The sequence below is a fragment of the Morchella sextelata genome, assembly GCF_020137385.1.
Source record: "Morchella sextelata strain SCLS chromosome Unknown scls_8, whole genome shotgun sequence".
Taxonomy (NCBI): domain Eukaryota; kingdom Fungi; phylum Ascomycota; class Pezizomycetes; order Pezizales; family Morchellaceae; genus Morchella; species Morchella sextelata.
Window position 1 is genome coordinate 1,449,611 of NW_025408623.1, and position 15,313 is coordinate 1,464,923.

Sequence of the window (15,313 nt, forward strand, 5' to 3'; positions counted from 1 at the left end):
CGTCTATTCTGTGATTTCTGTCCTTATGTTTAGTGACTAATGAACCAATGAGAAATAAGATACTAGAAAGAGCCGCAACTATGAGTACATGCTCCGCCATCGACCCTCATACCAATTTAGCCATACCTTCGTGTCATAACGAAATAACTGAAAAAAAAACATGGGGGAAACATGGGTGGGAGAAAAATTAATAGCCAAATGAGAAAGGAAGAGATATAAATTTCCCCACGTGCCGTCAAACATCCTTTTTCAGATGATAAGTCTTTTTGTCATTCGTGACGGTCAATCTCTTGATACTCGACACAAGTCTCGCCTTAACCTCGTCGTTTCTGACCCTCGATTTAAATTTGTCTGCGATAAACTTCAATGTTACACCCCCAGGGTTGCTTGACAAGAGGCTCTTGATTTCCTCGTCCGTGATGAACGCTGCTTCAACCGTTAGTCAACACCCACTTCCAAGATTTTTTATTTGGGGGGGGGGGGGGGGGGGGCGCGCCAATCACCGGCCATTAGGTCAGCTAAATTAAATTTGATGAAGGTATCCCGCCTCCAACCAAAGGTAGTTTAGCAGACCAAATGGCCCACCGTCGTCTCATATAGCATGAAATGGAGGAACATACCGTCACCTCCAGCTGGTGCAGGAGGCGCAGGGCTTCCCTGCCTACTCGCAGCTGCACTTGGCGATAATGATCGTCCACCGGACAGAAGCTTGATCCTCTGCTTCTTGCTTCCTGGTCCATCGCTCGTTTCCCCTGACTTCTCGTCTGCAGTCGCATTACCATCGTTCTTGCGTTTCTTTGCGCTCATACCCGCGACTGAGGGAGGGGACGGAGAAGGCTCAGAAGACGAGATTTGCTGGAGATTCTCGGGGGGGACCTTGAGCTTTACGATACTCTTCTTGTCTGTTCCTACGGGCAATGTGCTTGTGCCCAGCTTCGGCGCTTGGCTCTTCTTCGGCTTCTTCCTCGACTCGGCCCCGGATTCGATCCCAGAAAGGTTTGGGGACCCTGAACGCTTGAGCTTCGACCCAGCGGTGGGGAGAGGGGTGGATGTACCAGGTGCTTGTGTTGCTTTCTTAGATACAACAGGTTTAGCTGTTTTTAGATCAGAAGGAGCAGCAGCGGGAGTAGAAGGAGCGGCAGCAGCAGCGGCAGCGGGAGTGGTTGTGGCAGCTTTTGCTGCAGCTGCGGCTGCGGCCTTCTCGGCAGCCTTTTCAGCAACCAATTTCTCGAGTGCTTCTTTCTCAGCTGCCTCGACCTTTCTAGCTTCCTCAGCCTTCTTGGCTTCTTCTTGTTTACGCGCTTCCTCCTCTTCGTCATCGGAATCGTCGTCCTATAACCGAGCCGGGGGTTAGTAACAGTACAATTGAGTGCAGAAGTTCTGTATCAAATTATATTGGACGGAATGACATACAGTTGAAGCATATGGATCTGCGTCGGAGTCCGTTTCGTATGTGTAGTTACCCTCACGGTTCATGAGGGCTTTCTTGACCTTTTTACCATGCTTACGACGGACGGCCTCAAGCTTTTTCTTCTCCTTTTCTTCTTCCTCGTATTCACGTTCGCCACGGGCGTCAAAGAAGTTCGCAGACAGTTGTTCCTTTTTGATACGATTCTGTAGGGGAGTAACTTTTTTGAGTAACTGTATTTTAGATAAAGCAAAGAGCGCATAACTGATATTACCTCGATTTCTTTGTTTTCATGCTCCTCACCTTCCATGATGGGAGCTTCTTCATCATCGGCGAATTGGTCATCGTCAAAGTCAAGGTCATCTGCATCTGTTTCTGCTTTTGGCAATCTATCACCCTTCCGAGTAAAGAGCTTTTTTGTCGCCCTCGCATTTTCTTCGAGAGTTCTTCGCTCTCGCTCTTTCTCCTCTGTTCGATTCATCAACCATCTTGGTGGTTTTGCATTTTGTTTCATTACGACCTCCGCCTCCTCTGACGTCATGGTCTTGAACTTGTTCTTCTCCGTAAACTTATACCACTTCTCAATAGGCACCATCTTAAAGGCACCGTCATCCAGCACAAACATTGCGAATACTCCCTTGCTAAGTGAACTCTCAAGTTGCCCAACCCACGTGTTCTTATTATCAAAATCTTCAATAAACCATGGAAAGAATTCCTCGTAGCGTAGCTTTTTCTCGGCATCATTAGATTTGTAGACTTGTTGGGTCTTCTTCTGGAACGCGTTCTTCTTCTGCTTCTGCGCACCGCCATAGGGCGCGATCTTCTCCAGAGCAGCGGCTTTATCGGCGTCCTTCTTGTCCTGTTCAGCCTGATTCTTCGCCTTTTCCTCCTCCTCCGCAGCTTTGTGGGCAGCGGCAACTGCGTTTGCAGCAGCCTCCTCCTTCGCACCCTGAAGTGGGGCCCTTGGATCCCGTCGATGAAGCTTTATGGGTCTTGTGAATTCCTGGCTGTCGAGAGGGTTAACGATGCGCTTCGACTGCATGCGCATTACGTGGTAACGGAGGTCCTTCATGAGGGAGGCCTTTGTGGTTGTGAGCTTGTATTCCTGCCATTGGACCTCTTCTTCCTGCTTGACGGGGGCAGCAGTTGTAGTGGCGGTAGATGCAGACGCAGCAGGAACAACAGCAACTGGGGCGGTTGGAGGTGTCGGCATCGAGGTCGATGCGTGACGAGGAGCGATGGCAGTTGCCCCGCCTGCTATGGCAGCAGCAGAGGGACGGATACCGGGAGCTGGCCGTGGACGCTTCTGGCGCTGCACCAGAGGGTTGTCGTTTACAGGTCTTCTGCGAGCTACTGGCCGAGGAGCATCATTTGGGCCTGCAGCGACAGCAGTAGAAGCTGGAGACGCCATGATGCGATGGGAGATACTGCGGAGAGAAGATTAGCGAAGGTTCAAGTGTTGTATTTAAACAAGTCGTAGGTTGGTGTGGTGGTGGTGGCGATGGTAGAGTTCTGTTCTGGAGATGAGTGAGCGGGTGATTGTTAGGACTTGTCCGAATACTGATCTGCCTGACGTGACGCCAAACAGGATCCCTCAGCCGCCATGCTGGTTATGTAATGCGAATATCGCGCCAAGCCTTTGGTATCGACCTCACTCGTCACCAGCGCGACCGGGACCAAATAACACCAACGGAATAACAAGTAGCTCCAGTACCACTTCTACGCTTTTAAGACACTTCTCCCCGGATAATAGAACATTAATACCTCACCATGAAGCCTCTCTTTTCTGCGTATGCCTCCTTCCTTGCTCTGCTACACCTTGAGCCCTCCCAAAACCTCTCCTGGAAGAATGCTAACGTACGTACATAGATTCACTGCCTGGTCATGGTAACTACTTCTCTCCCTCACGCTCTCGTGTAGTCGCAGAAAGGTCTTGCCAGCCCGGATTGACTAACTATTTCACTAGCATCGTCATTTCCGCATTCGCCATCGTCATTCTTAGCGCCCTTGGGACGCTTTTCAAGTCTGGGTACGACTCCACCGCATTGCCCCTTGGAATATAAAGCGACGTTTACTAACTCCGTTTTTGTAGACATGAATCGATGATGGGCTCTACCAATGACCCCAAAGACGGCAAGAGCGTTGCTGCCACCATATTTGGCGCTGTTATTGTCTACATTGTTCGTGCCACTTTCTCTCCTCTATACATTTGATGCAAGCTAACCGTAGTTCTTAATCTAGGGTTTCCTCGTATTCTGCTCAGGGCAGGCATGGCTCCATAGTCGACAGCGATCGTCGATTCAGTTATCGTAGATTTGTTGGCTGTCTTTCTACTGGGACCCGAGCTGGTGTAATAACTTGAATTATCGTATACGGTTTCTTTTGACGGGATGGAATGGAATGGACAGGTCTTTGGTTAATCTTTTACATACATACCTCTCTATGGCGCAGGATGTTTTTTAGTACTTGTTTTGTTTGCTTCCTATTTATCTTGTGCTTTTAGTAGCTGCCCGAGGCGGAGAAGAGAATTGATAGAATTTGGTCCTTCCTCGGACGTTTGTGGTTCTTTTTAAGGGTGTGACAACTTTTTAAACCCGTGCAGCTGCCGGATATACACGGGTTGTCACACGAATACATAGTCTTCAAAGTGAATCTAATCCACGTGCAGCACTTGATCATGTACGGTTCCGAAATCGTGAAGGTAGTCTACGATAAAAGGGCGATTTCCGGCCGATCAGGGGCCTAGGACTCAGGCCAATACCACAGCGTGCACCATTCGGCCCGGTGAACATCCCTGTTTAAATCGTCGTGTAACCCTTCGGTCCTTGGCCCCAATTGACTACTAGTAGAGTTACTGTACCTACATGTAGCTACTTATGAATGAATTACTGAGCTCCTTGCGTCTTTATGTTTCAGTAGAAACACCTTTCGGAGTCAGCCTAGTATGGTAATTGTTGCTCCATATATTATCGAATACTGGCGTCATGCCAAGAATTATCGAAAGATGGCGTTTTAATGCTATCCGTACCATCCCGATAATAACTTAGGCAAGTTTGACTCTAAAGCTCCTACTAATACCATGGTCTTTCTGGCTATTAGTTGAAAAGTAGTGGTAGGCTGCAAGTCATGGTGAGTCACTCGATGACGCCAAGGCCGAGATTTTGAATAAAGTCGCCCGCTCCTCAACCATCCGCTAATTGAAAAGGAAGTCAGTCTATCCAACCCATGAAGCACGATGTGGTCTCGAGATCTTTAGCTAAGGCGAAGGCCATGACTACCGTGTATGCGACCCCGGAATTAAGTCAAGACCTGGGCGAATAGCAGGGCCTAAGTTGCCTCTCACACGAAATGGAGTAGCTCGACGTTTACAGGCAGAGAATAAGCACGCCGTCTAAGACTTGTCTCCTACTGTAAGAGGGCTAGTTAGTGGTTAGTGTTCTCTTTCCATATGAGTCTCAATTTCAATGTGTGCAAGAGGGTTGTTTCGCCCTTCAGTAAAATCGTCTTGCTGCCATGGTACATATAGTGCGTAGCGCCTCCGAACAGCGTGTTAGACCATACTTCGCTTGGATAACTCTGACTCCGCTGCCGGTCAGACTACTCATCGTTATAGATGACAAAGTCCTGTTTTTGGAGTGTGGAGCGAGAGGGAGACCTCGTCCATGATGGAGGAGGCAGTCAAGGATTGATCCCGGCCTTGTAAGCTTAACCTCATTGTTAAGAAGGAAAACTCCTCGGCGACTCGATGATGATATATTGTATCTGCTGTATGGGTTGAAAGATTTAAACTTTAAATCTTTTCTCAAAGCTTCGGAAGCGCTCAAGCATCAGATGAAGAAAGCCATGATCAGGAAGATAGATCCTGTCTACCATGTACCATCGTTCGCTACTTTTGGCGGCGATAGCTTGAGGTGTGTAATTATCACGAAGCCGTATTACCCAAGATTCGGCGGCTATTAGGTATAAGATGAGGATGGTAATTGATGACTGTGATTCTAGTGATAGCTGCGACATTGGTGATAACTGGGATGTTAGTGATAACTGGGATGTAGTGATAGCTGCGATGTTAGTGATGCTGTGATGTTAGTGATGACTGCGATGTTAGTGACAACTGTAGTATCCGTGCCTGTGGGTTTGTGGTTGTTTGGGTTTGTGTTTGTGTGGGGTGTGGTTGTATGGGTTGTGGTCGTGTAGGTGTGTGGGCATGTGGGCGCCAAGAGCGAGTGATATAGTATGAACAATCATAACCGGCTAGTTGCTGGTTGAGCTAGACCATTGCAACCCTTCACCCCATTAAGCGTGCGGTCCTTATGAGCGAAACTTCACTGGAGGACACATGTATATATTAAGAGGGCCAATTGATCTATCCATTCGCCTTTGTGTGGTTCTGCATAGCTCCCTACACAAAATCCGGGGAAACTTAGGGCGGGGAACACTTGCCACGCCAGCGAATATCTCAAACAATTCCTGCGGATTATACGATCTAATAAGCAATGTTTCATGAGTAATATAATCTTACGAGGTTATCTATAACTGTCCTCTAGAGTATGTGGATAATGCACTAAGATCCAAAGTGTTATTATATACTACAGTGCCCAAAAAGCGGGTGGATTCAGTACCCTATCTGGCAAGGTTACTGTATTGCTGTGGTATAATGGTTAAGATTCCGATTTAATTCGAAATTTTTGCACATTCCGTATTGCTAGTTACAGTAACCTTTTTAGTACTGTAGCTTATCCTGATAACAGAGTGGCCAAAATAACCTGGCGCCCAAATAAATCGTCTTAGAAAGATCTATTTGCTATAAATCCACAGTCTCCCCCACCTCTCTAAAACCCCATAGTACTACTTTTAGTTTTGGGTTAGTCCCAGCTACTCCTCAGCAGCACACAGAATCTCTCATGAATCCCTGATCTCCCAGTCTCTAATCTTTTGAACTGGGAGCATTGCTCCAATCCCGGTTTCCCGTTTCAAATTTCTGGAGACGGGGACAAGCTACGGTTGGAGCAATCCACGGTGGGTTAGGGTTCTTTGTAGGTTTTTGTAGATAGCTCTTTTTGTACGGAGCTTTTTTTACAAATAATTACATATCTGGATCTATATCAGAAGAAACACTGCGAGGCACGAGCTCGTGCCAAGCTGTATCTAATATAAAGTCTGGGTACGAGGTAAGCCAAGGTAATGTTCAGAAGTTGCGTTCCAAATCATTGACGAGTAGCCGTACTGCATTGGATTGCAACCAATTCAGTGTCAACCGAACAGGCCGGCCCTAAGCGCATTGCAACGTATCTTAAAGGACCTGACCAGCTGGCAAATCTAAATGCTGTTAGAGCACCGGGCCCCTTCGCATAATTCCGTACTTATTGAGCATCGGCTTCGACACTTCAACACTTCCTGAAAGCCGTTAAGCTGTACGCACTTTTACTTTTCCAAAGCGAACCCCCTATGAATAAACGCCCAAAACGGCCCCTCGCAACCCACCCACCGGGCGAGTGATCCTCCATGACCCAACCCCCGGTTACCCTACCTCCCCCAGGGCCAGGGTTCCACACACCCCTGCAACGCAACCCACCAAACGAAAAAAAATAATTCCAGTTCCGCAAAAAACCCAAGCTCCCAAAAACCAACTACGCTCCAAAGCAATGCCCGGCCGCGCAGCCTCCCCCACGGGGAGCGAATTCGAGTACGACATTTCCGCAGCCCTCGGCGCCGCCGACAGCGACAGCGAGACCGAAGCCTACAACCCGCGGCGACTGCACGCCGAGAAGAGTGTCAACGAGATCTTGGGCGAGGAGGACGACGACGACGATGGTGATGAGGCGTTTATTGCGGCGCAGCAGGCGGCGAGTAATCGCAAGGGGAGCAATTTGAAGGGGAAGAATACGGTGAAGAAGGGTGGTGGGTTTCAGCAGATGGGTATGTGTGATTTTGGTCTTTTTGTGGGGGAGATAGTGGGGGGGGGGAGGGGAGTAGTATCTAGTGGGGAGAAGTGAGCTAATTGGGGGGGGGAGTGTAGGATTGAATATTGGGATTTTGAAGGCGATTAGTAGGAAGGGTTTCTCGGTGCCGACTCCAATTCAGAGGAAGACGATTCCGTTGGTGCTGGAGGGAATGGATGTTGTGGGAATGGCCAGGACGGGATCTGGAAAGACTGCGGCTTTTGTTATTCCCATGATTGAGAAGTTGAAGGCGCATAGTGTTAAGGTGTGCCTACTATAGTTATACTCAGTTCTACATATATGCAATTGTATACTAAACTACCCAGGTCGGCGCAAGAGCAATCATCCTCTCACCCTCCCGTGAACTGGCTCTGCAGACACTCAAGGTCGTCAAGGAGCTCTCCCGCGGCACCGATCTCAAGGCCTGCCTCCTCGTCGGAGGTGACAGTCTCGAGGACCAATTCGGCTTCATGGCCTCCAACCCCGACATTGTGATTGCCACTCCCGGTCGTTTCCTGCACTTGAAGGTCGAGATGGAGCTCGACCTCAAGTCCGTACAATACATCGTCTTCGACGAAGCCGACCGCCTCTTCGAGATGGGGTTCTCGGCGCAGCTCACCGAGATTCTGCACGCTCTCCCATCCAACCGCCAGACGCTCCTCTTCTCCGCAACCCTCCCAAAGAGTCTCGTCGAGTTCGCAAAGGCCGGTCTCCAAGAACCCGCGCTTGTGCGCCTCGACGCCGACTCAAAGATCTCGCAGGACCTCGAGTCATCCTTCTTCACCGTAAAATCTTCCGAGAAGGAGGGCGCTCTCCTGCACCTGATTCAGGACGTCATCAAGATCCCGCAAGGCCCTGTTGCCGCACCCCCGCCTGTTACAGGCGCAAACGCAAAGAAGCGGAAACGACCTGAAGGCACCTCCGCACACGAGGCGGCATCGCCGCATTCAACTATTATCTTCGCGGCCACCAAGCACCACGTCGAATACCTCTCCCACCTCATCTCCACCTCCGGATACCCTGTCTCATACGTCTACGGTACCCTCGACCAGACCGCCCGTCGAAACCAGGTCGCGCGCTTCCGTGCCGGCGAGACAAGCATCCTCGTCGTGACCGACGTCGCCGCAAGAGGTATCGATATCCCCCTCCTCTCAAACGTCATCAACTACGACTTCCCCCCGCAGCCAAAGGTCTACATCCATCGTGTTGGACGAACCGCCCGTGCCGGTAAGAAGGGATGGGCCTACTCGCTCGTCCGCGGCGAAGACGCCCCCTACCTCCTCGATCTCCAGCTCTTCCTCGGCAAGAAGCTCGTCCTCGGCCGCGACAGCGAACACAGGTCAAAGTCCGACTTCGACTACACCGCCGATGTCGTCGTCGGGGGGCTCGTCCGCGACAGCGTGGAACGCTGCATGGAGCACATCAATAAGCTCCTTGTGGAGGATAGCGAGCTCGCATCGCTCCGCGGCGTCATGGTGAAGGGTGAGAAGCTCTACCAGAAGACGAAGGTCGCTGCCTCCACCGAGAGCGTCAAGCGCGCCAAGGACACCATTGCGCAGAAGGGCTGGAGCGCCGCACATCCGCTGTTTAGCGACGATGTGGCGGACGCGGAGCTGGAGCGCGTCAAGATGCTGGCCCGCGTGGCTAACTTCCGCCCTAGCGAGACGATCTTTGAGATTGGGCAGCGCGGGCTGAACCGCAGTGAGGCTGCGAACGTGATGCGCAACAGGCGGGAGAAGATCAAGATTGATCCGAGCAAGAAGCGCGGCGCGATGGAGGATGCGGCGGCGGCGGAGGAGGAGGTCAGTGATGAGGAGATGGAGGAGGTGAACTTTGAGGGCGATCCGGGCAGCGATGTGGATGGGGCCGATGAGGACGTGGATATGGATGCGGCCAGCGACGGCGAGCTGGAGGCAACGTTCAAGAAGCCGGCGGTGACGAGGATGAACAAGAAGATGAAGAAGGCGCAGAGCTGGGAGGATAAAGAGCACTTCATGTCCTATGTGCCCACCTCCTCCCTCGCCGAAGAGCGCGGCTATTCCGTCACCGGCGGGTCCTTCGCCGAGGCCGCCCGCAGCGCCACCTTCGACCTGACGAACGACGACGGCGGAAAGGGCTTCGCGGAGGCGCACAAGGCGAAGGGCATGCGCTGGGACAAGAAGGCCAAGAAGTTTGTCCAGCGCGCCAACGACGAGGACGGCTCAAAGGGTGCCAAGATGATCATTGGCGAGTCCGGGCAGAAGATTGCCGCGTCGTTCCAGTCGGGCCGCTTCTCGAGGTGGAAGAGCGCCCATAAGGTTGGGCGGCTGCCTAGAGTCGGTGAGAACGAGACGCCGGGGGCTAGTGGGAACCGATTTGCGACGCCGGGCGCGCCGGGTGGTGGCGGCGGCGGAGTCGGTGGTAGACGCGGTGGAAGACAGTTCCATAAGAGTGTCAAGGCGCCGAAGCCGGCGGATAAGGCGAGGGATGACTATGAGGTCAGGAAGAAGAGGTACTCGGAGGCGAAGGAGAAGGGCCTGGTCAAGGGCTCAGTGAAGAGCGAGTTGAAGAGCAGGGACCAGATCGGTAAGGACCTGAAGCTGAAGCAGAGGAGGAGAGAGAAGAATGCAAGGCCGCAGAGGAAGAAAAAGTTCTAGACTGCGGTGAAGCATGGACAAGGCTGTTAGTTAGATTTAATTTCCTTTTTTGAAAACTTATTTTTACATGGCAAGCAAAGGGTTAATAAAAAGTTTACATATTTGTTATTGAATTGCAGTATCAGGTTAGTGCAGCAGCTGTATGTATCATATCGCCAGTGTCGTTGTACTCGGGGCAATTGTGCCTGTGCTGTATGTATGTTGTAGATGAAGGTGCAGATTCCAGAATGTTGAATCTCGATTCTCGATTTCCGATTATCGATTATCGACTGTGGCTGATACACAAGAATCCGGTATAGGAAGCTGCAAGAAATAAGCTCTTTCCTTTCTGACAGGCACAGAAACACCACCAATCCCGCCAATATCTCAACCCATCCAACCATTGTCCCTCAGGCGAAATAGCTACATCCATGCCAAGTACCTACATCCATAAATCACAGTAAGCGGTTATCGTAAGCACAGCAGCAGCGGCATCCAGGAAATCAGATATCATATAAGTTAATTGAAACCCCCCCCCCCCCCCCCCCCCAATTTAGGAGGAATACAGTTCTGTTTGACATGCGTATGGGAAATAAATAACGCCTGCTGTCCGCGGCCGTCCGGCCAACCAAAAAAGCAATGATTCGATGCCACAGAAGTTGGAATTATCCTAACTGCATTATGTTGTTGCCCCATCACCGCGGCCGACCGACTGCTGACGTCGAGTCTTTACTGGCGGGATTATTACCTGGCGGTCTGCACACTGCAACCAAGCAAGATCGGCCTACTTTGCGACCCAGTAAGTCGGTAACAGTATCTGGTAGTGGTGGTGGTCACTCCAGCTGGAAGGGGGAAAGGGGGGCGGGTATGCTCATGAGTGAAGGGAAAAGTACCTATCGATGGAGATGAAACATCGAGGGGGATCTACAAGCGCCAATAGCGCGTTTGAGAGAACTTTTCTTCAGCAGCAGCGCTTTCTGAAGATTCACTCACTAAACTAGAGTCGCTCACTCCCCCTAAACTAGTCGCTCACTCCCTACTTTACTCACTCACTCCTAGTCAGTGTCAGTCAGTCAGTAAATCACTGTTGCAATTTTCTATTCTTGGCCTACTATTCTTGGCCCCTCTCCCGCTGCCCATGTGGAGATACAGAGATCATAGACATGTTTGAGGGCGAACAGACGGACGGAACATGGAACAATTGGAATGTTTCCGGGACGGGCTGGGGATATGCACCGACTGGCGGAGGTGCGTCCGTGTGGATGGAGAAAGCAGTTGAAGACCAGGGGAGTTGTGGCAGCCAGCCATGGGGTGGGTGGATGGCCACCACAATCCACCGCCTGGGGATCTGCAGGGATGATGGAACGCCCCAGCGCCTCTCTTTCTCCACGGCAGGCTGACTGACCCCTGTGGAAGCACTTTGGCTGGGCCTTGGATGAGCAAAGACCTGCCTGAGCTTGGAACATCTCTCCTGCACAGCAGTCTGTGAGAGACAGACAGACAGACGGTAGAAGCCATGATCGGTCTGGTCTAGCAGGGTGGATGGAAGAAAAGTGGCCAGCCTAGAGGGAGATAGACAGAAGAGCAGCACGCGTCGTCCACCACCCCTCCTCACTCGTTCTCACTTTCCTTACCCCCCCGCCCAGTATTTGCCATCCATGAATTCGCTAAATTGAAGCTGTCGTCCGCATCTTGTCCCTACCCGCCTCTCCTTTTCTTTCTTGGTTGTTCTGCTTCTCTGAGGTGTTTTTTGTTCTTGGTCTTCTTCTTCGTCTTTGTACTCGTCTTCTTCCTCTTTTTCCTTCTTCTCTCGTTAATTAAAGATAACCGTCTTCACCATCCTCATCGTCGTACATACAATACAGAAACATCCATAGTTATTCCGGGAAGAACAAAAAAGTTACCTTCAGTTTAATTGCACCGGTTGCTGCTCGTTTTCTATCTCTCGCTCTATCTATCCATTCCTATTTATTACTGCCGCTGTCACCACCCCACAAACACTCAAGAAAAACCACTTGTCCGGATTCGCTCTTGTTACCACCGTTGCCTCTCACTCACCCCACACTCCTAAAAAAAGAGAGGTTGAGCTAGAGCATCAGTAGAACCGTCTGTCAATTGTTTATTTATTAACGGAAGCCCACACTCCCGACGACAAAGCACCCTATTACATCGGTCGTCGTCAGCTTTTCCTACAGCAACCCCCATCACGAAACTAGACTAACCACCACCACATCAACTCTTTCCCCTCGATACTCAGAGCACCTCCAGCAAAGATGATGAACAAGGTAAGCCCGTTATCAACATTTCTGCCTGTCCTACAATGCTGATTTTATGGGGGGATTGCCAGAAGCTCGACAGGCTCAAGCAATGGGCAGGTGAACGAATGGGAGGCGAGGTGAAAACCGGCGCATCCGATGAGTTCAAGAACCTGGAAATGGAGATGAATCTCCGACACGAAGGTACCACCGCATCCTGACATCACGGGAACACTTGGTTGCTTGGGGAGACTGGCCGGTCTAACAAAATCGCTGCTATAGGAATGGAAAAGCTCCACAAGTCCATGAACGTCTACGTCCAATCGGTTTCCGCAAAAAAAGAGGGCGAGGCCAGGGAGAAGATGCTACCTGTGGATGTGTTGGCCCAGACTATGATCACCCATGGAGAGGAATTCGAGCAGGATAGCTTATTCGGCAATTGTCTCATTAGTATGCCCTCATCCCCCTTGCTTGGTGCTACCTGCATTGATCTCCCAGCTGACGACTTGAAGAAATGGGACAGGCGAATGAGAAGATTGCCCGGATACAGGATGCATACGTAGCGTCAGCCAGCGAGAGCTGGCTCGAGTCGTTGGAACGATCGCTGGCCCAGCTCAAGGAATATCAGGTAAGGAGACATGCGATGTGTGCCCAATCGGTGCGTTACTGATATTCCAATGTTTCCAGGCTTCTCGTAAGAAGCTCGAGTCTCGAAGACTTGCCTATGACGCAACCTTGTCCAAGATGCAGAAGCAGAAGCGCGAGGACTTCCGTGTTGAAGAAGAGCTGCGGGCTCAGCGCATCAAGTACGAGGAGTCCAGCGAAGATGTTCTCCGCCGAATGGGTGATATTCAGGAATCTGAGGCCGAGTCAATGGCAGACTTGGGCGCATTCCTGGATGCGGAGCTTGAGTATCATGATAGATGCAGAGACATCTTGATGAACGTTAGACGGAGTTGGCCGGCCGGGTACTACCATCCCGTTATTTCCTTATTGGGCGATCTAGGGAGCTAATGTTTATAATTAGATCAACCACGAGCAAGGTTAAGCGGATCCGTTCCCGCTCGGAGACGGCTCATGCTTTCACTGGTAATGGAACCCGTGAGCGTGAGGAATCCCCACCACCACCGGTGGCCGAACGTCCGTCCATCCGGTCCCGTCACAATGCCGGCTCACCAGAATCGGAGAGATCCGGTCAGTACCGTCTCCCGACACCGGACTACCGTGATGATAGGCTCCCGCAGAAGCCAGTATTCCAGAGGACAAATACTGCCCCAGTAGGACGCAACTACGATTCCATGGGGTCCGAGAGGATGGGAAGAGCCGGGTCAGACCAAGGGGCACCGCCACCATTGCCTTCGCAACGTAGCCTGCGACCCGTCAACACGGAGGTGTTCGCTGACAGCACAAACTCTTCGGTCCACAGCTCTCCCGACAGGCACACATATGATGACCGTTCTTCTTCCCCGGCGAGATCGAACACCCCTTCGATCGGTAGCGCGAAGTTGAGGAGCACCAGTAGCTCATACACATCGACTACAAATAGTGTAAGGAAACAGCCACCGCCGCCACCAGTGAGCAGAAGTTTGAAGAAGCCTCCACCACCGCCTCCAGCGAAAAGATCGGCGTTAGCAAGTGTAAACAACGATTAAGGGTTATAGCTTTATCTTGGTTTATCCCTGTCTTGCGTCTTACGAGTTCATTTTTATCGCTAGCCACGAGAATAAAAAGAAGTTCAATCTCTACCTGTTCCAAAAGGTAATTGGAGGGGCGGCAATTGTCTGGTGTTTTTTTTTTATTGCTGTATAGGTCTGCAGTGGGTAGTGGTAACAAGTTTTTTTTTTCTTTGATCGTAGCTTTTCTTCAGTGTTCATTTTTTTCTTTCTTTTTTTGTTTATCAGGCGGGTAGGATAGAAATACGGGAGGGTTAAGTTAAAGGTTATTCTTTGGGCCCAAAGTTGGCATATGCAATGGTTAGGGTTGAGAAAGGTCAATGATCGATTGTCTGGTAACCATTAATAAAAATCACAACTGACAGAGTTTCTTTTTCCACCAAAACCAAACCAAACCAGACTTGTTTTTTGCAGATATGGCCCTGGACAACGGGCGGAGGCGAGCGATCGCTTCCGAGGAATCTTTTGCCTATGTAATTTCAATTTACCGAGGTCATAGATGCGGGTGCCCCGGTTCCCCCGCATCTCTCTCGCGTGGCATATCTTGACGTTTTTTTTTTTTTTTTTTACCGGTGATGGTGGTGGTGGCTTTTTTTCACGAGCTCGGGGACCGACCGACTTGACCGACGGCGAAGACAAAAAACCACGCATGGCGATGCCAAGATCATCGGTGATGTGTTGATGATGCTTGTTGTGTTACACAGACACACACATGCCCCAGGGCTGCAGATTTACATATGCAGGCCAGTTAAGGCTGTCTGCATCCCGATGGCCTGGGTCGTGCGGGGGATTTTGGGGGGGGGGGGCGGGGGGCGCCGGGAGGGGTTTGTGGGATTGGATGGTAGGAAGAAGCTTGAATTTTGTGGTGGGCTTGGGAGTGTTGGCGGAGGTCGGACCGGTTGTTGTTGTGGGGGTTGGGGTTTGTATGGGGTAGATGGCGAGATTGGGTTGGGTAGATGGATGGCGAGGTTGGGGTATATGAAAATAGTGAGGGATGGGGGTGAGGTTGATAGCCTGTAGAGTGGTTAGATTGTAGGTGGTACATGATGTATGATAATCATAATAAGGATGTGGTTTTAGGTTTTTTGCCTGGTCTGGCTGGGTTATCAGGCTGAATACATGTACGTCGGTGTAGGTGTTGGCGTGTGCTTGTAGGGTGTTATATTCCCAGGTATAGTAATAGAGGTTGGGGGCTGAAGGTTAATTGGGGACTGGGGTGGTGAGGTGATGGGTGAGCTGAAGGAGGAGGAGGAGGTGTGCGAGTGATGGGTTGTGAAGTAGCGGTGGTGGGGGTTGTGGGGTTTGGGTTGCGCTAGGAGTTGGAAGTTTGGATTTGTGGTAGTGTGGAAATAGGGTTTAGACTAGCTAGATGGGGTGGGAGTAACCCTAGGGAGGGAGCGACGTTGTGGGTAGGGTGTGAGTC

General features: G+C 50.9%; 4 protein-coding genes across 4 annotated transcripts; 3 read left to right on the top strand and 1 right to left on the bottom strand.

The window, feature by feature from the left end:
* Positions 1-235: 235 nt before the first annotated feature.
* H6S33_012587 (uncharacterized protein) lies at positions 236-2,819 on the bottom strand (the record flags this gene model as incomplete). The annotated part of the gene is made up of 4 exons (XM_044843954.1): positions 236-426; positions 621-1,332; positions 1,414-1,614; positions 1,683-2,819. The coding sequence occupies 4 exons, from the start codon at positions 2,817-2,819 to the stop codon at positions 236-238; spliced, it is 2,241 nt and encodes a 746-aa protein (XP_044695236.1).
* A 359-nt stretch (positions 2,820-3,178) lies between these two features.
* Positions 3,179-3,721, top strand: H6S33_012588 (uncharacterized protein; the record flags this gene model as incomplete). Its single annotated transcript, XM_044843955.1, has 5 exons — positions 3,179-3,198; positions 3,278-3,295; positions 3,375-3,437; positions 3,501-3,588; positions 3,650-3,721. 5 exons carry the CDS (start codon positions 3,179-3,181, stop codon positions 3,719-3,721), a joined length of 261 nt encoding a protein of 86 aa, XP_044695237.1.
* A 3,329-nt stretch (positions 3,722-7,050) lies between these two features.
* On the top strand, positions 7,051-9,983 carry H6S33_012589 (uncharacterized protein; the record flags this gene model as incomplete). Its single annotated transcript, XM_044843956.1, has 3 exons — positions 7,051-7,324; positions 7,425-7,612; positions 7,674-9,983. 3 exons carry the CDS (start codon positions 7,051-7,053, stop codon positions 9,981-9,983), a joined length of 2,772 nt encoding a protein of 923 aa, XP_044695238.1.
* Positions 9,984-12,235: 2,252 nt separating this feature from the next.
* H6S33_012590 (uncharacterized protein) lies at positions 12,236-13,869 on the top strand (the record flags this gene model as incomplete). The annotated part of the gene is made up of 6 exons (XM_044843957.1): positions 12,236-12,247; positions 12,310-12,421; positions 12,500-12,667; positions 12,730-12,845; positions 12,905-13,185; positions 13,245-13,869. The coding sequence occupies 6 exons, from the start codon at positions 12,236-12,238 to the stop codon at positions 13,867-13,869; spliced, it is 1,314 nt and encodes a 437-aa protein (XP_044695239.1).
* Between the last annotated feature and the right edge of the window lie 1,444 nt (positions 13,870-15,313).